Source organism: Crotalus tigris, unplaced genomic scaffold (assembly GCF_016545835.1).
Source record: "Crotalus tigris isolate CLP2741 ecotype Arizona unplaced genomic scaffold, ASM1654583v1 scf7180000017987.690289119674:8195010, whole genome shotgun sequence".
Lineage (NCBI taxonomy): Eukaryota > Metazoa > Chordata > Lepidosauria > Squamata > Viperidae > Crotalus > Crotalus tigris.
Window position 1 is genome coordinate 3,783,704 of NW_024096758.1, and position 24,892 is coordinate 3,808,595.

Sequence of the window (24,892 nt, forward strand, 5' to 3'; positions counted from 1 at the left end):
TGGTCTAAATCAAACTTCAGGAAGGTGAACAATTACAGATGAAAGGAAAATAAAGTTTAACTTCCTTGCAATTATCTGCAAACTGGCATGGAGGTTTTGGAATAAAGAATAATAAAAGATGTTAGAGCAGGAGTGGGGGGGTGGAGTGTCTTCTTTTAGGCTTGGCAGGTTGTGACGGGGCATGAAGCATAAAGGAGGCTGCCTAGGAGAGCCAAGAATCAGACGGTCTCTGGCCAAGGAGAAAAACTGAGAAGGAACCTATGGCAGCTGAAGCCAAAGAAGGAATCTACCAAATGAGCAGAAAGGAAAATTTGGCTCTGGAAAATAGATGGTGGCAAAGCAAGAGGTTCAAGGCTGGATAACATTTCAGGTGTGCGTTAGGAGAGAAGTTGATAGCATTTGGTGCCAAAAAATAAGTAAGTATGGGAGGGAGGGAGGGAGCAGCTAAGCATTTTGTATTATAAAGTAGAAAATTACATTTTCAGTTACATTTTGTTTACAAATTGCATAGTTTGTTTTATTAGTGTACATATTTATGCCAGATCACCAAAGACAAATAGATATGCATAAATGCTTATGTCCTAAAATTCTTATAAATACACCATGCACTATGCTTATGAAGCAATAAGCAGATACTTGCTAGCTGCATATGCAAGCCTGGCCTCATCTTTATCTATTCCCACCCTCCAACTTTATTTTTGTTGTTTCCTTATTAGAAGAATTAGAGGCCACCTGATTTCAGAACAAATCTGGGTGACTTACATTAAAAATAAAACAGAAAACAATAAAAAGAAAAGCCTATGGATCCATGTAAACATAATACTGAACAAAAGCTACAAGCACCCTAAACCAGGCCCAGGGAACACTGCCAAAATTTTAAGTACTTCCAGAAAACCATCAGGGTGAAAGTCAAACAGATGGGGGGAGGAGGGAGGGGGGATATCAACCTTTATTTTAAACTAAAAGTTTCTGCGTAAAGTTGATGTCTTCCAAATGAGTCGACCCTTCTCAGAATTCCTACATCCCAACACAGCTCTGTCTGAATGCTCCCAATGAAGGGAAGCCCAGCACTTTTCTGGTAATAGTTCCAATGTCAAACTGATGTTACTCACTTGACAAGAAACACATTTTTAGTGGGCATGTTCATCCTGTGCGGGAAAGGTTTTTTTTATATTCAATTTTGAATATTTAGGACAGCTAAAAGGTATAGTTAATTTCGTATCCAGTGATAAGAGAATCATGTCTTAGCTGATAATGAACATAACTGCTTGCTTGCATACAGGAAATCAGACTATTACACTATCATTTAGGCATACACACACACACACACACACACACACACACACATTCATATATACACATACAAAGAACGAACTGGAGCTCTAGAAATTGCATCCCCATCAGCATCCTAGTACTGTACAATTTCTCAAATCAACTAAAAGCCCCCCCCTTTTAATATAGGACATACTGTATGCCATGCTGGACCCCTTTAGATGAGTATAGAAAATGATTAGACCGTGAGTAGGCAAATAGGTTGCCTGTCAACTTGTCAAATGAGCATGGCTGCAGCCATCTTCCTTATTCTTTTTCAGTTGACACATTGAAAGGAGGGAGGGGGGTTTGCCAGGTGCTTTGCTAGCCTAAATAAATTTTTGTCCCCTGGGAACCAAAATCATCAGCTGCTCTCAAGAGTGCAGGCTGGGTGTTTCGTGAAAAGCCCGCCAAGAAGATGTATTGGGGAACCTAGTTGCTTGCATAGCCTTAGGGGTGGGATTTCTTAACTTTGTATTGGGGCATTGTCACATGTGTCTTTAGACTTGGTTTCGCTTTTGACATGCCGATACTTAGTATATAATAAACATGTTCTTTGAGGAATTTCCAAGCCTTGGAGTTCTGCTTTATTTGTGTCTGTCAGAACCATGACATGAGCATACCTGAATAATTTGCATATCATGGACAATCTCACAAAAGTGGGATATGATTGGTTGTGACCATTCAAAACAGATCCTATTATTGGAAGGAAAATGGATCAAAATTGCTCTCAGCTTTTGTCTCCCACAATCTCAGTTCTCTATTTGGTTTATTGTTTTTCAACAATGCATCCAAGCATTATTTCTATTTTCTAAGAATGCCTATGGGGTCCATGGTTTGGATACCAATAGGCATTTTTATAGCATAGCATATCAACTTGCCATCTTATTTTTTTAATTAAAAAAACTTTTTTAAAGTATTATTTTCCATTCAAATGCTGGAGACTGTTGTTTTCACCAGTCTGCTTTTAAGATAGATCATGGCTGGGCATAATGGAAATAACAGTTATATTATTTTCATAGGACATTGCCAAAAGAAGATACACACTATTGATAGAAGCATTAGAGGCTGAAACCCAGTCATTTTCTAGTGCATGGAGGAACTAACTCAAGCATTATGAAATTGACCAGATGGGGTTCTCTGACTAGATCAGGTTGTACAGTTTAATACAGAACTGGCAAAGCACCAAAAGAATGTTGGAAGGGAGGCAAAAAAACCCCTTTGATTTCTACATCTCCTAAGGTGTCTAGAAAAAAAAACTTGTTTTCTTTCTTTTAAAAAAAACACCCTCTGTATTAAATATAGAAAACCCAAGGAATGATAACTGAAATTCCAGCCATGTTTCTATTGGAGGCTATTTCTGAAGTGTCAATTCTTTACCATTTTTATGCTATTTTTATTCTATTCTAATCTATGGAGTGGTAGAGTTAGCAAACAAACAACTCCCTATTTTCTATCTTAATCTCTCCTGTATTACCTGGCTGGGAGATTTATCCACTTTGGTTTTTCTTTCAGTCTGCTTCCTACAGATTGCAGAGATTATTTCCTTTCTTCTCCTCTTTTCTGTCATAAGACTAGACAGCTCAGAACTGCAGACCTTGTACTGGAACATATAAAGTATTTTTTTTTCTTTGGGACTTTAAGCATTCATCCTAGATGCTATTAATAGGCTTAATTCTACTTACTTAGTCCTTTGAGTTCAGTAGTTCAGGCAAGATGCACAACCATGAGTGCTACGGTAATGGTAGCTTTGTTATAAGGTTCCATCAAAAGTACCTTGCAAGACTGAAGGTATTTTCCCCCCTCTTCTCCTTTTACTCTCCAGAAGACTAGGGAGGGTCCCTTTTGAAATGCTCCCCATGCCTCCTCCGCTTTTGTGTGCTGAGGTATCTTTTACATCCCAATTGTCTAGTCTGCAGTTTTTTCACCTATCACTCAAGGTCATTCCCACACATACCATTACATACTCAACATGTACACTTTGCTAAAAATGAACCAGAGTGAATGCACAGATAGAATTCAATTGGCTCCAAAGCTGTCTTGGGTATAGACTTGAAGCCGAATAATCTTGCCACAGAAAAGCCATCCTTTCTCTCCAGCATGCATCTTATGCTATACAAGCTTCATAGTTGCCCACAAATATATTTTCTGAAAAGAAAAAAAAAGGTTTGCACAACTCTGGAGAACAGAGAAAAGCAACAGCAGCAGTGAAAATCCATAACAGTCACATGCGTCAAAGCCAAAATTTATCTCTGTACTTCCATAAGAAAAACATTTAAGCAAGTTAAATAGTATCATGTTTGGTTTTTTAAAAAAGCAAATATCTAGTAAATACCATGAATCTGAAATCTGGGTTTAATACCAAAAGATAAAATCTTCTTTGAACCACTGACTCCATTTGCCCAGCTTGACATCCCTGAGTCTGGGAAAAGTGTTACGAACAACCCAGCTGAATTCCCTTCTTACTATTCAAGTTTATCTTGGCCTCAGGGTGTTACCCGTGTCTGTTTGCATTGGCAGAGGGTTCAGCAGTCTGCAGGGTTCTCTCATTTCCCAAAACTTTTATCTCTCTTTCTATCCCCTGAAGACAGATTGAGAACAATCAAAATGGCATTAAAAAAGTCAATGGCTAGCAGCAATTGTTTTTCCAAGGACATCTCTTTAATAGTACTGTAAATGTCTATGGACATTCTCGGTCACCCAGGTCTTTAAAAGTATTTTTTTTTCAAAAGCATTGCTATGTAAAATATTCAGGAAAATTTATCTAGTTCACCTTCATAGGATGTGAGTATATTTGCTAATATTCTTATTTTATAATGAGGAACTCAAACCAAAATAAAAACCAAATTGACCATATTTCCCAAATTACCAATAAGAACTTTTCTGGCTGCTGAGAAGCACTTATTCAATCTGCATGCATCTCTATAACTCACTTAATTTTAACTTGTACTTTATTTCTAAATTCAAAGAGCTTCCTTGGTTCACTTCCAAATATAGTGGCTTCTACAGACTGGAATATAGAATCTTATTCTAAGACAGGGGTCCTCAACCTTGGCAACTTTAAGACTTGTGGACATCAACTCAGCTTTGCTGGCTGAGGAATTCTGGGAGTTGAAGTCCACAAGTCTTAAAGTTGCCAAGGTTGAGGACCCCTGTTCTAAGACATGCGAGCCATAGGCATATACCCCAATAACGCTGCAGACAGGACAAAATGGCGGGTGAAATGCAAAACTGTAGATCTTTCTGACTGCCCTATGTTCTTGAACAGATTTAGGAAACAGTAATGAGGATATGCAGAGCATTAAAAACTTAGACTTATGAAAAGAGATTGCAGGGATGTGAAGTGTTTTCCCTTGAGATAACTAGACAGAAGTCCTGATGACATTCTCTAAGAACCTGAAAGGAAGTTACATAGAGTCATAGCTTAATTTGCATTATTCCAGAAAGTAGGGCATGGAATAATAGATCTGTGCTACTGCAAACATCCATCTGGGATGCTTTAATTGGGTTTCCTATGCAGTGCAGAATTGGACTTGAACTCAAAATAGCCCTATTCAGTTTTATGGCCTTTATGATTTACTCTCAGACATTATTCTGCAAAGAGGAATTAGACTAAGCAGATTCAGATGCAGATGAACTTAGTGCTCAGACGGATATTGTGCATGGCAACCTCATCTTTTCAAGGGAAGCCATTCACCTCTCTTGCTTATTTCCAATAGATGTAAAATCATCTTATTTATTTGAACATTTTATTTAGTAAACAGCCATTTTTAAACAGCAAAGTAGGTATAAATAAGGGTCCAGCACTTGCATTTCTTTATTATATAAAAATTCAAAGCCAGTCTTCAGCCACATATTAGATCTCCAAAGATCTGTAGGAACAGCTGACAAGCAAATTGGATGACACTGGATTCAGTAGACCATGTGGTTGGAGGCAGTAATTTTGTGGAATCCTATGCCAAGGAAGAACAGCTGTGCAATTTTTCTCCCTTGCTCTTGATGGTAAACAGTGAGCAGACATGCAAAACTATGTTTCTGAACAAGATTATTTCTGATAAAGAGGAAAAAAAGATCAACCCAAAATGATTACAGGTTTGATTAGTTCCTCCACGTGGAAAGGATGTAGATTTTGGAAGCTTTTTTAGTTTAGAAAATAAGAACAATACTGTAACAGGCAAAATGTTATTTGCACAGATGTGTGCAAATTGATGCAAAGTATGAAGTACAGTAAGTAAATAGGGTAATTTTTTCTTTTTTTTCTTATAATGCTAGAATTGAGATATTATCCAAAGAGGCAATAGGAAATATTAATTCATACAGTTCTTAAGCTAGAATTCTGAAAGAGAATTAGACAAACTCACAGAGGAAGAAGAGCAGGAGGAGGAGAGCACAACCAAAAGCTACTCATTATGATGACTGCATTACTTCCATGTTTCAGTATATTGAATTGCCAGGGAGGAACAGCATGAGAGAGCCTTGCCCCCACCTCCCAAACCCGCCTAGGATCTTTCAAGTCATCTGGTTGCTCGATTAGGTGTACCTCTGGCCTAAACCAACTGTAGGTTCCTTTTAAGTTCTCACTTTTTTTTTCAATGAGGGCACGCACAGCATTCTTGGCTCGAGAATGCTGCAATTTTCATTTTAGAAAATGCCTCCACTTCAAGAAGTTCCAACAAATTAGAATATGTTAAATCCAGCACTTGCAAGGCCAGCTCTGACCTCAAGCAAACCGCCCTCATTGGCTTTACCTTCCAAGAGATTGTTCTGATAAGAAGTTGAATTTCAAGGGCTGGTTGGCAAGTAGCCACACATATATAATGGATAGATTCAGCTGTTTTGTGTACCTAATAGCTGCAGTGGGGGCCTATCAGGAAATTTTTATGTAGGGAATTCAGACTTACATCCTGGGAACAGAGCCAAGCCAGATGGTCTTTCTTTTCCCTAGCTTAAGAGTTCATTGCTAGCATGCCATCTTAAAAATCTTAAAAACACCCTCTCAGACTGTTTTCCTTCTGCCCATTTGTTCATTCTTCCATCCCCAGATTTGTCAGTTTGCAGTACCCAGATTGCATTTTATGGGATTCCAGATGCTGTGAGCAAGAGGGGAGCAAGGAAGCTGTGTTGCCATCACCTTAATGAAGGGCTTAAAAGATAGGGGGAGGGAGGGAGAAAGATGATCTATCTTACCTTTTCAGCTCCTCCTGCTGTTTTAATGCTACAAGAGAGCCATGATTTAGCTTAAACAGAGTAGGACTGGAAGCCTCCAAATAAATCAGAAGCTACAACTCTGCCCCACCTGTATGCTTTTTCAGAAGCTTCTGACAGGTTGATATTGGAATCAGAATGTTATGCTGGATGGAACTGCTGGTCTGATCCAGAAATATGTTTCTTATATTTGTATAGGATCTGGCCTTCAATACCACTGAAACACCTAAAATGTTTTGTGAACCATGCCACCCACCCAAACTTGGGTTTAGGGAGAAAAAAAAAGAAAACCAAAATATGACTGTGTGGTTAAAAGAGAATTGCTTGGCTCATATCAAAAGAAAATTGACTCTGATCTTATGTTTTTTATCTCCTGCCCATTGCTGGCAATCACCAATGGGCAGGGGAGAAGGGGAAGCAAGAGGCAGTGATCCCCTCCAAGAAGGATGTGGAAGCTATGGGCTTAACCACAACAACACAGTGCCACTTACTTAAATAAAAAAAAAGCACCAATCCTTTGATTGCAGCCAGAAAGTTAAAAAAAATGTTGCCTGTTTTCCATTTGATCTGTTGGTTAAGGCACCAGACTAGAAAGTTGGAGATCATGAGTTCAAGTTCCGTCTTAGCCATGAAAGCTAGTTGGATGATCTTGGGCCAGTCACTCTCAACTCACCTCACCTCACAGGGTTGTTGTGGAGAAAATAGAAAGAGGAAAGTATGTTGGATATATTTGCCACCTTGAGTTATTTGTAAAAATTATAAAGGTAGGATACAAATAAATAAATAAATATTCTCCTAGTTTAGGTCTCCACTTTATCAAAATGTTTTTGTGTCATGGAATCCAGAACATGGACACTTTGCAAGGTTAAATCAAGTTGGAGCCTAACCAGTAAGAAGGAAAGACTTCTGAGATAGTGGGGGATTCATGTGAAACCTCAGTAGGAATGGTAGAGGAGTTGTAATATCTGTGTCTATACATTATTATTTACAGGATATATCAATTTCCTTTCCAATAGCATATCAGGAAAACCAACATTTAATCCATAAGAAGGTAAAGGACAAACTCTTCCAGCAGTTTAAATGTAAAACAGCTGAGCTTCAGGAAAGCATTTTTATTCTGAATCTACATTTTAGCTGTAAGAGATTTGTAAAGCTGTGGTTCATTTGAACATAGAAGTTATCTATGCAGTGTGAAATAGGAAGCAGCAAATTGCTTGTAAACAGAGCTAGCTCATCCCCAGTTCTCTGTAGATTAAGGTGATAAACGGCACTGGGATATGCTTACTGTGTATGTATCTTTTTGTACAGTAATATTTAATATTTAGCTTTAATACTATATTTAATATTTAGCTTCCAACAACATAGCAAACTGTATTGTTCCTAATTTCTAACATGCAATCAAATGTAATATTTTCAGACTGATCGTGCTAATTTAAGTAACCAAAGCCCTAACAAGATCCCAACTGGGAATTCAATTTGCTGCCAGATTTCAACATCAAATTCCAAATGCAAATTTGAATTCAAATTCCAATGTGAATGTTTTCATAATAATAGTTCACTTCAAGTTTTTTAACATAGGCAATCATTTAGGCTACAGAAATAATAAATGGAGAACTGCAGGCATAGTTTTTATCTATATCAGAAATCAACAACTTTGTTCACCTAGAGTTTTGCAGGGAAGACAAAACTTCTTTTGGAATTATGGTGGTTTTGTATGCAGTTTTGTTATCAGAGCATCAACAAGCAGCAAATTTAATACCTGCCATTCCACGGAGGCCAGGTAGCCCACGTTGGCCAATGTCTCCCTTGTCCCCTTTTGGCCCTCGTTGTCCTTTTTCACCAGGATACCCTACATTCAAGATGAAAGGAAAAAAAACAAGAAGAACAAGTCTCAGACATTTGCAGTTTGCTTTTTTTAAAAAAATGCATTCATAATGCTTTACAAAGAATAATAAAAACTAGCAGCCTAACCTGCATGCCATGTATCTCTTCTAATTGTGGAACTATTAGACTGCACTAAATAGGCTTGCTTAGTAATTACAGTGCTCACTAACCATGTCTTTGCTGAGTTGTCACAGGAAACATTATAAATATGCTGCTGTTTGCTTTGCAGGGCTTGATTGAACATTTCATTTCATGGCTCTCTTGTAAATTTTCACATCCCAGCACACCTGTATTTCCAAAAAATAACACATATCTACCCAGAACTAAGTCCCATTCAATTCCAAGTAGAGTATGTCCTCCATACTGCTTAACATCAATATGAGACCATTGGGGGCATCATTCGGGACTGGAATCCCCAGGAAATTGAAGATACAATAAAAAGGGATGAGTGGATTCATTTGCTTGATTACAGCCCCTATTTTGAAGCCAGTGATTCTGGCTGCAGAGGCCCCTGTCATACTGTAGATGAAAAGGTTAGATCAGGAGTTAGAATTAGCAACATTTGGACAAGAAGTAGCTGTATTAAGGATTGGCAAGGCAAAAATGAAACCAAAGAGTTAAAAAAAGATATATAAATGGAACCAAGTGCAAGAAAATTAGATGCCCAAAGGAGGAAGGAGCAGAAGAAAAACAGTTTAGCCTGGAGTCATGGCTAGGAGAAAGAAAAAGAGGTAGCTTGACGCAAGCAGCAATCTAAGGAAATAAGGGAATACAATAAGAGATAACTCTGGGTAGCCTTTCTCTTTGTGAAACAAGGGATAAAGAAAGACTACTTATGAGCAAGCAACAGATAGAAGGGAGACAGAACAAGTTTTTTTTCCTTGTGGCATAGTACTCTGCCCATCTGGCTTCTGCACCCTATGTGAAGCAATAAGAAAGCTCAGAGGGCATCAGAGAGCATCAGTCAGTCAACAGAAGAGAGTCTAACAGCTTTCATAAGGAGAGGACCCCCAAGAAATTCTACTAAGGAAAGGATCAAAACTTGGAAGTGTCAAAAGGAACAATGAGAAAGAGAGGTACTGACTGAGTCAGGTGGATGGAAGTGGTCCAAACCCCATGTAGGCAGAGGGAAAGTGAGGAAATTGCCACACATTTGCTATACTACATAATTGAGGCAATTTTCGTGGGAAGAATGGTGGCATGTTTAATATGCACTGGGCCTCTAGTATGTACTGTGGTGAGGAGATTGTTTAGTCAGCAAATTAAAAAGGGTGGTTTTCTAGGCTTACAGCCAACTTCTTTGTGGGACGAAGAACATAGATCCAACTAGTCCATAGTTTAAAGCTGCAGAGAGGCTGAGGAATTTTTAGAATTTTCCTTGTTACCTTCTGGGGGGAGGCTTCGTGGTATCTAAAGCAGAACATCCAGATTCGGCCACAGTTTTGTTCCATACAGTATTAACCTTGTGAACTCTCAAATTTCCTCTTTCTTTTGAGACCAGGCAACAGAATTTCATTTTTAATGTGGGCCAGTGTGCTCATAGTAAAAAATGACATAAAGCTTATCTGTTGTCTTGTCTCTTGTCTTGTCTTCATAAAGTAGCTGAGAAATTCTGGAAACTGAAATTCAAACATCTTAAAGTTGCCGAAGTTGGGAAATGTTGCCCTAGAACAGTGGTTCTCAACCTTTTTAATGCCGCGACCCCCAACTGGTCGTAAGTCAAGGACTACTCAACAAGTCCTAAGTCGAGGACTACTCAACTGGTGCAGCACCATTTGCAGAATGGGACTTTTGGTGGACTCAGCAGGGCAGAGACAGCCTGGACAATTCCTATTGGCTTTTGAAAGCCAATAGAATTAGACTCTATTCAAGAGAGTCTATTCTATTGGCTTTCAAAAGCCAATAGAATAAAAGGGAGTAGCACAGTTAAGGAAAAGGGGGAAAAATGGCAGACTGCGTTGTTTGGTGACCCCCGTGAAATGGTCGTTCGACCCCAAATGGGGTCCCGACCCACAGGTTGAGAACCGCTGCCCTAGAATCTTCTACAGTTATTGAAGTCTTGATGCCAGGATTTTTAGTGAAAATGATGTCCAATTCCGAGCTAAGGTTGCGTAAGAATAATACTAGACACGCTGTTTGAAAAGGTGGCTGTTTATTCGAGAGCATTAAAACTGCACCCAAAGCAGCTACATTTTGGGGGTTTGAGGTTGGTAATGTTTATAGATAATATAAATATAAATGTGAGGTGTGTGAATGTGCTCTTTGAAATGTTTATTCTGGTGGAGATGCAGCTCTGGTGAACAGATCTTCCTCCCTTTTGTGTGTGTTGATTTTGGGACACCATGTTTGTGTGTTTGGGAAAGATGTTTAAGCTGATAATTAAATTAGAATAATTAATCAATGGGATGGCTTGCCTTCAGAAGTTGTGGGTGCTCCATTACTGAAGATTTTTCAGAAGAGATTGGACAACCATCCATCTGAATTGCTATAGAATCTTCTGTTTGAACAGGAGGTTGGACTAGAAGACCTCCAAGGTCCCTTCCAACTCTGTTATTCTGTTAAGCTATATTTTATGGTCTTTGTTTACAACAGGGGTAGCCAACCTTGGCTCTTTTATGACTCGTGGACTTCAACTCCCAGAATTCCTGAGCCAGAATTCCTAAGCTGGCTCAGGAATTCTGGGAATTGAAGTCAACGAGTCATAAAAGAGCCAAGGTTGACTACCCCTGGTTTACAACATAGTTTCTTCTGGTTTTGGCTGCTTTCAGATCATCTTGATGATTAAAAGGAATTCACAAGGAGTGCAGGAATAATTATTTCTGAATTGAATTTTATTTCAACAAAGGGATTCCCAGAAGAGCTGGAGAAATCTCCCTTAGGATTCCCAGATAAGAGGGCTTCTTAAACCCTGGGCAGTCTCTGCTTTAAAATAGTGGCTGCACATAGCGAAAGGACTGCTTCCATATATCTCAAGGCAACTGATTCTCCAGAGCCTCTCTGTCTTAGTTCTAGCAGAAATTTAAGCCAATTATAAGCCAGTTAATAATGGCCTGGTGCTTTTGCCAGAAGCTTGAAGAACATATATAACATAACCTTCTATTTAGCTTGCAAATCTCTTTCAGGGATTTGATTTAATTTCCCTTTACAAACAGTGGTTTCAAAAGAGGGGAGAAATGTTTCTTGAAATCTTCAGAGGCTCACTAAAAACCCACAAAATGAACCCCACCCTCCTTCAAGTACCAAACATTTCTCTCACTTCCCTGTTGCTGCAATTGAAATGCATCTAAGAATTAGTTGCTAATGATGCAGTGCCAATATAAACTAAGGATGATCCACAAATGCCACAACAATCTTTTACATGTCTATTGTTTGCTAAAATAAAAACATGAAGAGGAATTTCAGGCAATCAAACACAATCAAGAGGAATTGCATATAATCAAATTAAAGCATGGAGCAGAGAGAAAAATTTGCTTCAAGAGTACGATACACGCTATTACAATTCTATAATAGCAGGGTTTTTTTTTTTTAAAAAAAGGCTCAAATCTTAATGCCACCTATTTTGCCCTGGAAACAGCTTTTTAATCAGATCAGATTCTCTGTCCATTGAACCGCTGTGGATCTTGAGCAAAGAGGGATCTTTCCAGTCATCTTACCATCTCCTTTTAGCAGACAACGCCACTTAAATTAGGGAGAGGGGTTGTTTTTTTTTTTTCCTTTTAGGGTTTCCTCAGGGCAATCACAAGGACTGAGACAGCTTGGACTTTCTGAGTCTCTGCTCAGTAACAGCACAGGATTCACACAAGCCCTTTGAATAATAACACATTACCTTGCAATCCAGGCATACCAGGTCGGCCAGGTTCACCTTCTATTCCTTCATTGCCTTGATCCCCTTTGGGTCCTGGTGGCCCTAGAATGTGGAAAAAAAGTATTGGTGTATGGCTTCATGTTATAACTGTCAAAGTTTAGCAAAGAAACCATCAGCTGCATTTGGGATTCTCAGGGGCAATCAGACTCATGAATCTCAGCTGAAGGTCCTACCAGCTGAGTACCAGGGCCTCTTATCATCTGCAATATTTTAATGGTTCTGTCATCTGGAGCAACCAGTCAGTTTCCTGTCCAAAGTTAATCCATTTCAATCACATTCTATCAAGTTTTAGTCCCAAAGCAGTCTTCTCTTTTTAGAACTTGACCTCTCTCTGATGATTTTGTCTACATTCCCATCCCTAGCCCCTGTGATCCTTTTTTTTTTATGCTCTGGAATTTAGCCTGTGAAGTAAATAAATATACAGTGCAGAAGATGTCACATTTTAGGAGGCTAAAACAACACTTGGTTTAAGGCAGAGCCGGGAATTATGGCCCCTTTATGACTTGTGGACTTCAACTCCCAGAATTCCTGAGCCAGCATGCTGGCTCAGGAATTCTGGGAGTTGAAGTCCACAAGTCATAAAAGGACCATTGTTCCCCACCCCTGGTTTAAGGGTCAGAATCATATATTCAGAAATACATATTTAGCAGCCTGAGGCAGGGGAGGGATAAGGTGCAGGGTCTAATCATTCAGGGAAACAAGAAGAGGGTGGGAAAATGCAAGGACGGCAGACCAAATCTGACAGACTGATCTCTGTATTCCAATAGCACCATGGAGCAGGCAGTACTAGTCATCTAATTCACAAGGGCCAATCATTTTGCTCCATGACATGGACAATCCTCAGCCAGAGCAACTTATTTCTGGTATCAAGATACTGTCTAAGCTCCTGCTTGTATTTAAGCATTCATTTTCTTTTGCTTTCTCTTTTTGTAGCATTTCTACCCTGCCACAATCTAGGCCAGTCACAGTAATGAAAACACAAAAAGCTAAACCAATATAAAACCATAACATCATCAATCTATAGAGCATAATCACTGTAAAAGATTGACATCATAGTCCTCAGAACACGATAGATAGCATTACCACTTCTGTCACCAACGGAAAAGAATGGTTTGTTACCAGATTCTTAAATGACAGAAAGGAGAGGGATCTTACTCTTTAATTCCAAAGAGTTATGACAGCCATGGAAAAGTCTTGTCTCTCTGTTCCTGTTTCGACACCATCTAGGGAAGTGGAATCAGAAGTACTCTCCCAATCAGAGTGCACAAAATAGGAAAATTTCACTCAGAGCAGAGATTTCTACAAGAACTGTAAATCTGAACCCTAAAGGGTTTTATAGATAGTCCTTAACTTACAATCACAATTGGGACTGGAATCTCCACTGCTAAGCAATGAGGTCATTAAGTGAATTGCACCTTTTTTGCTGTGTTAAGCAAATTCATCTTTGGCCATTGGCTTCGCTTATTGGAAGCTAACTGGGAAGGTTGCAAATGGCAATCAGGCGACATTGCAACTGTCATAAATACATGCCAGTTGACAAGCACCCTAATTTTGATCATGTGACCTCAGGGATGCTACAATAGTCATAAGTTCAGGGATGAGTCAAAAGTCACATTTTCAAACTTATCGTACTTTCAAACGGTCATTAAATGAATGGTTGTAAGTTGAGAAGTACCTATATAGGTAGCATATTGACAGGTATCTGGAAATTTACTGGAAACCAATGCAGCTCTTAAAGAATAGGTGTCATTCTGTTAAACAATCTGACCCATTATCTGATTGTAGTTTCTAAATCATATTCATAGGCAGCCCCAAGTAGAGTGCTTACCATAATCCTGTAAACCAGGGGTAGGCAACCTTGGCTCTTTTATGATTCGTGGACTTCAACTCCCAGAATTCCTGAGCCAGCCATGAAGTCCACGAGTCATAAAAGAGCCAAGGTTGCCTACCCCTGCTGTAAACCATCAGCAAGATGAGCAGAACTGAGTGATTGTTGTAAAATGATAGCCAGCTTTCTGTAGCTCTACTGAATTCATCTTTCTGAAACCTACTCCTCTTTGAAATAGGAAGCTAGCAAATGGGGAAATGTTATGATGGGATTGTTCTCCACTAAAAAACACGGTCACAATCTACATCCAGAACAGTAAATACAGAGAAAAAGCAATAGCACTTAGAATTCTATACCGCTTCACAGTGCTTTACAGGTCTCTCTGAGCGTTTTACAGAGTCAGAATATTGTCCCCAACAATCTGGGTCCTCGTTTTACCAACCTTGGAAGGATGGAAGGCAGAGTCAACCTTGAGCCGCTCAGGATTGAACTCCTGGCTATGGGCAGAGTTAGCTTGCAATATTGCATTGTAACCACTGAGCCACCATAGCTACCATTTATCTATGGTAGCTATGTCCTTTCTTTTTACAATACTGTTCATCATATATGAGGAGTATGCCACAGTTTGGGGTTCTTTCCATATCAAAATAATGAAAAAATATGCCATTAAGGTTTGGCAATCACACTGTCAGCCAAAGGCTGCAAAAGAGAAATTTGTAACCACACAGAGCATTAAGGCTGCAGTTGGCCACTCTTGCTGTAAACCAATTTAAACAGGGCCATCTGTTAAATGCTTGTTGTTATTGTTGTTGTTGTTAAAAAAGCACAGGATGTGGAACTTGGATTAGGGTTTTGGTGTGAGGGGAAAGGATTAACAGTTTTTGTGCTATTTACATTATAACTCATTTGCCCAACTTGCTGCTTGCATAGATGATTGACTGATTGAAAAGACAAACAGCAAAATTTCAGGTTCTACCTCTGTGTTTTGAGACAATGAAACAATGTACTTTCTTGGGAAATATAAAAACTGTCAGTTTCAACAAGATCACTGAAAAGTTGACTTGCTCAAAAGCAAACAAAACAAGAAAAACAACAGGACTCAACAGTTATTTACTATGCATATGTGTGATATCTCCTATATGTATTCAATTTTTAAAAAAATTGAATGGGAATTGGTAAAATAGAATGGTTTTTCACAATGTAGTATCCACCAGGAATCGTAGATAACGGCCAAGTTGTTAGGGATTCTAAATATTGTAGGCTAGCATACTAAGAGGGTGAAAGTATATGGAAAGTTGAACAGGAGATTTTAAGAATGCTTGAAAATTTTAATTCTTCATAACTAATGATTAAAATGACTTGTTAGCTCCTGGACTATTGTGAAATTTGTAATGTAATTTTCCTTCCAATTCTGTGCTTCTCTAGATTTTTAGGTGCAGTTTTCACCTTCAAAATTTTACCAAAACTTTTTTAAAAGCCATATTTGAAGAAAAAATATCCATAAATGAATGATTTGGGTGAAATACATTTATAAAAACATACTGTGACAGGAAATCCATTTTGATATATATTTGTGTATTTTTGTGCATTTCAAAATATTGCATTGTAGTCTGGAAATTAGATTAAGTGGATTTATGGGTAACATGTGTGAAATTGACACCATCTGGAAATAGCCCTAAAAAATATGATGGAGACAGAATGAATGATCATGTGTGAAGCTGACAGAATGATTTATCCCTAAGCAATTAATGCCAATTCAAAACCCAAAGTCAACTTCTTGGTGAAAATCATATTAAGCCACATTGGCCATTGGGAAGAAAGTGAGGGGAAAACGTATTACACATACATAACAAACAGAACATTTGATGGATTTAACTGTTTGATCAAATTGCTAGTATTTCAAGCATAACTTAATCTAGAATTTGATCAGCATCTGAATCCATGGACCAGGACAACAATACTAGAACTATTTTGTCAAATATCCATAATTACATTTTGTTCTAGAAAAAAAGACCAAACACATGAAGTCTTGCCACTAGGTGGCAAAGTTCCCGTGAGCATGAAGCTAGTTGCAAAGGAAGCATTTCTCCCTTTAATTTTTCTTGTAAACTGAAACAGAATTTCTCTGTTCAGAACCACTGGTCATATAGGCAATATGGAGGGGGGGGGATCTCTTTGTCACATAATAATGTCACAACCAGAAATGATTGGGAACAATACTTTTAATATGAATATATTTTCTTGATGGCACCTCATAGCTAATTATCAGCTACCCAATGATGTCAAAAATCCAAACAAGAATTTTAAAAAATGTTTTTTGTCCTCACATTGACTTATTCAGTGTTCTCACCTTATTTTCCCTTGTCCCTGATTTTAAGAAATGTTGCTCCCATAGTTACAAGTTATTGATTGATTAATGTATACAACGTATATGTGGCCAGCCAACTACCAGTAACTCTGGAAGTCTTAAAATTAAAAGTTCAAAAATTACAAAACATAAAAAAGAATCATGAGCAGTCCCAGAAAAAATATACAACCAAAGAAAATGCAAACACAGGGGTAAATTTTCATTCTGCCCCCAAACATGGGAGAATGGCTAGAACAGGGGTATCAAACTGGTGGCTCCCAGGCCGGATGTGTCTTGCTCAGGCCATGCCTACCCCAGTTCTGCAAAGGCAAAAAATGTCACGATACGTCAAGATACTTGATGTGATGCAATCAAGTTTGACACCCGTGGGCTAGAATGTTACCAGTGGAGAGCCATATGGATCTCGGGGGGGGGGATATAATTCCAGATTAAGTTAATTAATAATACATATATTATGCAGAGGATGAGACTTCACTTTAAACCTCTATGATATGGTCCATGATTAACTTGGAATGGTCAAAACATATTTTATTATAAAAATGTATATGCTACCTTTCTAATGTGCTGGAGCTTAGCAACAGCAATAGCACATAGACTTATGTACTGCTCCATAGTACTTTGCAGCACTCTCTGAATGGTTTAAGAGTCAGCATTTTGTCCCTAACAATCTGGGTCCTCATTATATTGATCTCAGAAGGATGGAAGGCTGAATCAACCTTAAGTGGTCAGCATCAAACTCCTGGCAGTCAGCAGAGTTAGCCTACAATACTGCATTCTAATCAGTTCACCACCATGGCTCATATATTTTGTACAAAGATTAGCTGAATGCATTCTATGTAGCTTTACTATTATGTTCCAAGCTACATAAGCATATAGCTACTAAGTTCTCACAGGTTCCAAATGGGCTTACAGAATGGCACAATAAAGTTAAAGACATCCAACACATAAACACCACCAATGTATCATGATAGTACCAACCAAATAGGGCAGGCTAAACCTCCACATCCCCAAAGGCATTCCTAAAGGTCGAGGTCTTCGTGGCCCTTCAGAAGCCCATTCAACTAGAATAAGATAAAATAATGAGGAATAGCTGTTCCAAAGAAGGGAGCCATCACTGTGAAGACTCACCCACATGATCCCTATAGATGACATCTCTTCAAATAAGAGACCCTCAGGAAGCCCATTCTTTCTAATCTCACTGGGCAGGCAGATTCTATCCAGAGAAGATGGTCACATAGGTATTTAGGCCTTGAGTCATGAAGTGCCCTCAGTTTGACAACTAGCACCTTGAATTACACCTGAATCCAAGAGGCAATTACATTTGCTGAACTCCTTACCTCGTATCACTGAGATATCCTTCAAAGCAATGGAGTGCTCCCAATCTTTGAGCCTCAGATCCTCGGTCACATTGTTCAGAATGGCCAGCTCATGTTTGAGCTGCTGTTCCATGGCGATGTGGACAAAGCGCATCTGCCGAGCATCTTCTGAGGCATTGCTGATGAGGACTTGCAGGTCCTGGATACGGGTATGGTGGATTCCCACATCATAAGACAGAGTCCGGTTCATGCTACCCACCTGCCCACCTACCTCTGTCAGTTGGTCATTCAAGCTCTCCACATGAGACGCCAGCTTAGAGAGTAAGTCCTCATGATGCCTCAAAAGCAAACGGCTACTATTTCCCTCTACAGCAAGCTTGTAGATTTCCATTTGTGCCATATTATTTTGCTGGCTCAGGCTATCGCGTAGGCCAGAAAGGACTCGATCTGCCTGAGATGCCTGCGCCTGCAGGCTCCTGAGTGCCCCTTCCAACTTCTGAAGTGAGCTGCTCAACATTAGCAGAGAGTCAGAATGATTCTGAAGCATGTCTTGCAGGCTCCAAATTTGGTCCAGGATGTCTCCTTTGAAAGGTAACTGCTTCCCTGTTTTCAACTGAAGATTCTGAAAACTTTCATTTAACTGATTCACACTTCCCATTAGCATCTTCAAGTCTTCAGGAGACCTCTGAGGTCTAGAAACTACAAAACATAGAAAGGAGATAGCAGAAGTTAGAGATAGGAACAGAGGTGAATGTTCTAGAGATGGCAGAGAAACAATTTGAGAGGTATTTTCATGATGAGATTTTTTTTTCCAGGACTTTTTTTTATAAAATAGAGGAAGGTTCCTCTGAACTATTTTGATTCTAAAACCACTGATTTAGATTCTATGGTTCACACTTCACATAAATTTAGTGATATTTACCTTTGGGACATGCCTGGTCCATTTTTTTCATTCCTTGAGACAAGAGTTATAAGACAAGAGTTTATGACAAGAATCAAGACATCATGTTATATAGCTGTTGCCAATCCAACACTCTGGAATAATATGTACTGCAGATTCTACTAATGTCTGCTAATTTCTGTGTAGTGTAAAATAAATTTACACTACGCAAAAAGCAAATATAATTGTTAACAGAGATCTAATAAAACTATATGAAATACAAGAAGGAATAGGATAAAGGCTCCCCACTACTCCTTTTCCTGTATATTTTGGTTCCTGAAATATATTTATTTATTTAGCATATGGCATACAATATCAGGGAAATCTACACATGTTAGACACATCCTGACAACCTAGATTGCTAGTTCATTCCATTGGGTGCTTGTGCACCCAATTAGCTAGTGGCACTTGGGTTGCGGCTCTTGCAGCTCCTCTGCCAGGGTCCACTTACCTCGTGTCATAATGCCTCATGTCTGGCCAAGGTCCAGTGCTGGCTTCCACTCTCCATGCACACAAATGCAGCTAGGTTTTTTCCCCACTAAAATGGTAGCCATTTAGCTACTTGCAATATTGCCTGCTTTTGAACTGCTGGGTTGGCAGGAGTTAGGGGTCAAGTGATGGGAGCTTACTCCATCTCACGGAGCTGGGTTCCAATCCACCAGAATACAGATCATTTCTGGCATCATTAAGCCTCTGTACCACCCCATCCCCACCGGTTCTTAAAATAATGGATATATAAGACAGGATAATATGACTGTGAGAATAAAGAGTTTAAAAAGAGACTTATAAGAGCCTTTGCAAATGACTTTATGTTGGTTCTTGGAAGATCTTTTAAAGGAACTGAAACATTAATGGGTAAATTTTAAAAAATTGTTGTGTTAGCAGATTTTAAGATTAATAAACATAAGACAAAGTTGTTAATAAAAATATGAAAATACAAGATCAAACATAATGGATGAATAAAGGTCTCAAAACTGAAAAGAAAGTAAAATATTTGGGTTTCACTTTGACAAATATGAACTGTATGTTACTTCAAAATACTGTATTGTTAAAACCTAGAATGAAGTTTAAAAAATATGTTGAGATGGGAGAAAATGCTATTGTTAATCCTAGGTAGAATTGCTATGATTAAAATGAAAGTTTTATCTAGAATGTTATTTTTGTTTCAGGGTATACCTGTTTTGAGAACTGACACACCATTTAAACAATGGACATATCTGAACTTGAATGGCAAGGAGAAAAGCCATGAGTTAAATGCAAGGTGTCACAAGATGCAAAGAAAAGAGGCAGACTGGGTTTGTTGTACTTTGCTGCTTGTTCTTTAGCTTGAATGAAAGACAAATTAATTTGGATGACAAATAGAAGGTTTTTGTAGTTGGAGGAAACAAAGTAAGATTTAGGTGGCATGTACATTTGTGGTATAATAAAGTTAAAGTTAATAAAGATTTTAAAAATCATTATGTTAGAAATGCTGTGAACATAATATACTTAGATTTCAGTAAGGTATTTGACAGAGTAGATCACAACCTATTTCTTGGTAAGCTAGAAAAATAGGACTATGAAGAACAGTTCCAGAAATTGGATAAGGCTAGTCTAGAGCAGCAGTTCTCAACCTGTGGGTCACGACTCCCATTTGGGGTCGAATGATCATTTCACGGGGGTCGCCAAGCAACAGTCCGCCATTTTTCCCCTTTTCCTTAGCTGTGCTATTCCCTTTTATTCTATTGGCTTTTGAAAGCCAATAGAATAGACTCTCTTGAATAGAGTCTAATTCTATTGGCTTTCAAAAGCAAATAGGAATTGTCCAGGCTGTCTCTGCCCTGCTGAGCCCGCCAAAAGTCCCATTCTGCAAACGGTGCTGCAAGTTGTCTGCAGCAAAGGTGAACTGTCTGGAAGTTTCCATCCCTCCCTGCTGAGCAACTACTAAAAATGTAAGTAAAAGAGGGCCAGGGGTGGGAGGTGGGAGGCCAGCGGGCGCAGGGAGGGTTGCTGGTGCGTGTGGGGCCCGGCGGGTGCCTTACTTTCCTTGGGCTGGGCCAGCTGGTGGTCCAGCCGGTGGTTGCCCTGCACTGTCGCTGCCCCTTGCCAGCTATGCCTCGGCTGGCGCAGGGGGCGGCACCACGCATGCGCGGTGCTCCCGGGCAGGGAAAGTCCTTGACTTATGACCGGTTGGGTAGTCCTCGACTTACGACCGGTTGAGTAGTCCTTGACTTACAACCGGTTGGGGTCGCGGATTAAAAAGATTGAGAACCACTGGTCTAGAGAAAAGAAGGACTAGGAGTGACATGATAGTACAGTGGTTCTCAACCTTTCTAATGCCGCGACCCCATAATACAGTTCCCCATGTTGTGGTGACCCCCAACCACTTATACATCACCGGGTGCCAGAGGCGTGACCCCCGTGAAATGGTCGTTCGACCCCAAATGGGGTCCCGACCCACAGGTTGAGAACCACTGTGATAGTAGTATTCCAGTATTTGAGGGGCAGACATAACGAGGAGGGGTCAACGTATTTTCCAAAGCAACAGAAGGCAAGACAAGAAACAATGAATGGAAACTAATCAAGGAGAGAAGCAACCTGGAATTAAGGAGAAACTTTCTAATAGTGAGAACAATTAACCAGTGGAACAGCTTGCCTTCAAAAATTGTGGGTTCTTTATCACTGAAGGTTTTTAAGAAGAGACTGTGCAGCCACTTGTCTGAAATGGTATAGGATCTCCTGCCTGAGCAGGGGGCTGGACTAGAAGATCTCAAGGTCCCTTCCAGCTCTATTCTGAGTGTTTGATATGTCACTTAAATATGAGCCAGCAGTGTGCTGCAGCTGCCAAAAACCCAACACAGTTCTAGGCTGCATTAACAGAGGGATAGAATCAAGATCACGTGAAGTGTTAATACCACTTTATAATGCCTTGGTAAGGCCACACTTGGAATACTGCATCCAGTTTTGGTCACCATGATGTAAAAAATATGTTGAGACTCTAGAAAGAGTGCAGAGAAGAGCAAAAAAGATGATCAAAGGACTGGAGGCTAAAACATATAAAGAACGGTTGCTGAAATTGGGTATGTCTAGTTTAATGAAAAGAAGGACTAGGGGTAACATGATAGCATTGTTCCAATATCTTAGGGGTTGCCATAAAGAAGAGGGAGTCAAGCTATTCTCCAAAGCATCTGAGGGCAGGACAAGAAGAATGGATGGAAATTAATCAAGAAAAGGAACAATCTAGAACTAAGAAGAAATTTCCTGACAGTTAGAACAATTAATCAGTGGAACAACTTGCCTCCAGAAGTTGTGAATGCTCCAACACTGGAGGTTTTAAAGACGAGATTGGACAACCATTTGTCTGAAATGGTATATAGGGTTTCCTGCCTAAGCAGGTGGTTGAACTAGAAGACCTCCAAGGTCCCTTCCAATTTTGTTATTCTATTCTATTCTATTCTATTCTATTCTATTCTATTCTATTCATATTGAAAATATAGAATAGATATAAAGCCAGGTTGAGTCCGAAAACTGCCTCTGTGGCTCTCAGCCCAAGTAGCATTTTATAGGCAAAAAAATGATAAGTAAACATAAATAGTTAACTTACTGTAAGATTTTTGTACTGAATCTTGCAGTTACAGAAACTATCATCTTAGTAAGGAGGAGAATTTTCTATCCATGATACAAATCTGTGCCATGTCATTATCTGGGAATTTAGAGACATTTTGTTTTTGCTGTTTACATAGTAAAAGGGTGTTAATATCTTCTAGGATGTGATAATGCAGAGACTCTCATTTTTCTTTTGCTGATTCATACTTTCATACAAGGTCAGGGCTAGGGACTTTTAATTTCTTATTGCAAGCAGTCTTTGATTAACACAGCTGCTAAATAGCTGTAGCAGTGGGGAATTTTCTTATTCTGAAGCTTGTAAACACTTGAGTTTGTACTGTATCATGGAATGAAAAAAAATAATCTTTTCTTCTCCCTTTAATTGGAAAAAGATGTGTCTTTTTTACTGATGTGACATGCTGCATAAAAGGCTCCTTTTTAGAATAAATGTGTTACCTTTTTTAAAATATTGTTTTTGACAAATGATTTTTTTCAGTTATCTTGCATGTTTAACTATAATTAACGTTACAGTACATTGTTCCTAGGGGGTTTTGGGTGGGGGAATTGATAACATATCCCTGTTCCTAATAACACATACAATAATCACAATATTTTATGTTTTTTTTCATGTTCCTGAATTAGAGAAACAAGCTGGACCATAAATATAAAGGCTGATCACTACAACAGGATTATTATTTTTCCCCTCTTTCCTTGCCCTTGAGCATTATGTTTCCTCTCATTTGCACGAACTTACCTCCATATTCCTCTTTTTACCCCATCCCATCTGTAAAGCTTTGGATGAAACTTAAAAAGCCTATCCATAACATTTTCTTGAGCCAAAGTATGGCAATTATTTAATACATAGGTTAAATTCCCACAACACGTTAAATTCCAGTGTAGAGCTAACAAATCACAATTACTTGTTCACAGGAAATATTCATTTTCAAAGAAACTACATTATGGCTTAATACGATTACCCAATTCACAAGATGTTAAGAAAATGTCTAGGTCCCACAAGATGTCAAACTGCAACCTACCGAACCACATTTCAGCATGAAACCATGACACATAATAATGTAATTAACTGCATTTAATTCTAATTAAAATAAATCTTCTTAAAATTTTGTCATGATCCCTATCCAATTTCTGGAATGTAACTTTAGTGATCCATGTAATTAAATCGCTATATGTGTTATGTAAAGTAAGTTTGAGGGTTCCTTGTTCTGCAAGGAAACAACCAAGCTCAGAAAGCAACAAGAATCCTTCATTTCAGCCCTGAGCTGCAAATATTCTCCTTTATAAGTATTAATTTAGCTTTTCCCAAACCCTCAACCTCACCCTGAAGTTGGATTCCCATTATTGTCTTCCAGCAACAAAGAGCAGCAGGAACTGAATCCAACAAATCTGGATTGGTAAATGCCAACCAAAATAGTTACTGATATATTGACAGAGGAACTGAAATTCAAGATATTTAGAGAGAATCAGTTGGGGGCTGCTTCTGTTGTTGCATCTTAATAAATCTCTCATGGGGTGAATCTCAGTTAGGTACCATTTGTATACCTAACTGATTTATTTTAATTACTAATGTGCTGTAAGCACTTGAGGAAATGAATGGAGGATAAGTGGGAAAATATTGCAGGAGGCAAAAGAATGGGTGTGAGCAAGATCAAAAAGCTGAAAGCAGATGAAGGGTGGGGAGAAACTGGGTTCACCTGGAAAGCTGAACATCAGAAATGGTGAGCAGATTCCAGCCTGCCAAGATGGAGATAACAAGAACACTGAAGCTGCTACACTAAAGAATTTGCTAATAAAAGAACTGTAATGTGAAAAGCAGATGGCCGACCCCCCCAAGCGAGAGATAGGATGACTAAAGGAAAAAAAAAACACTTTTAAAGCCTGCATGACCTGACCTACAAAGAAATCCATCATACCCTGAGAGAAGACCTCCTCCATTGTAGCATAAGCATATGTGAGTATCAGTAAGGATCTTTGTTAACAAAGAATGATCTCTTTTAAAAAGATTTGCACTAAACCTTGGTATATTAGGTCTCATACTTGGATTACACAATATCCCATTGCAACAACCCTGGATATTCTAACCTGTATGAGGGTGGGTGGTAGTGGTGGTAAATCACATAAACTAAATGCCTTGTTAAGACCACACTTGGAATATTGCATCCAGTTTTGGATGATATGAAAAAGAAATTGAGACTCTAGAAAAAGTGCAGAGAAGAGCAACAAAGGTGATTAGGGGACTGGAGCTTAAAACATATAAAGAACAATTGCTGGAATTGGGTAATGCCTAGTTTAACAAAGAGAAGGATGAGGGGGGACACGATAACAGTGTTCCAATATCTAAGGGGCTTCCACAAAAAAGCACCTGGAGGCAGGACAAGAAGCAACGGATGGAAACTAATCAAGGAAAGAAGCAACTTAGAACTAAGGAGAAATTTCCTAACAGTTAGAACAATTAATCGGTGGAATGACTTGCCTACAGAAGTTGTGGGGGCTCACCAATACTGGAGGTTTTTAAGAAGAGATTAGACAACCATTTGTCTGAAATGGTATAGGGTTTCCTACTCAAGCACAG

General features: G+C 39.0%; 1 protein-coding gene across 2 annotated transcripts in view; it reads right to left on the bottom strand.

The window, feature by feature from the left end:
• Nucleotides 1-24,892, bottom strand: part of SCARA5 (scavenger receptor class A member 5) — a 98,159-nt gene that overhangs the window by 21,203 nt on the left and 52,064 nt on the right. For both annotated transcript variants that reach the window (XM_039346015.1, XM_039346014.1), the window contains 3 exons: nucleotides 17,799-18,476; nucleotides 12,227-12,307; nucleotides 8,276-8,365 (listed from right to left, as the gene is read on the bottom strand). In XM_039346015.1, coding sequence (XP_039201949.1) covers nucleotides 8,276-8,365; nucleotides 12,227-12,307; nucleotides 17,799-18,476 — 849 coding nt within the window. The remainder of the gene's footprint in view (nucleotides 1-8,275; nucleotides 8,366-12,226; nucleotides 12,308-17,798; nucleotides 18,477-24,892) is intronic.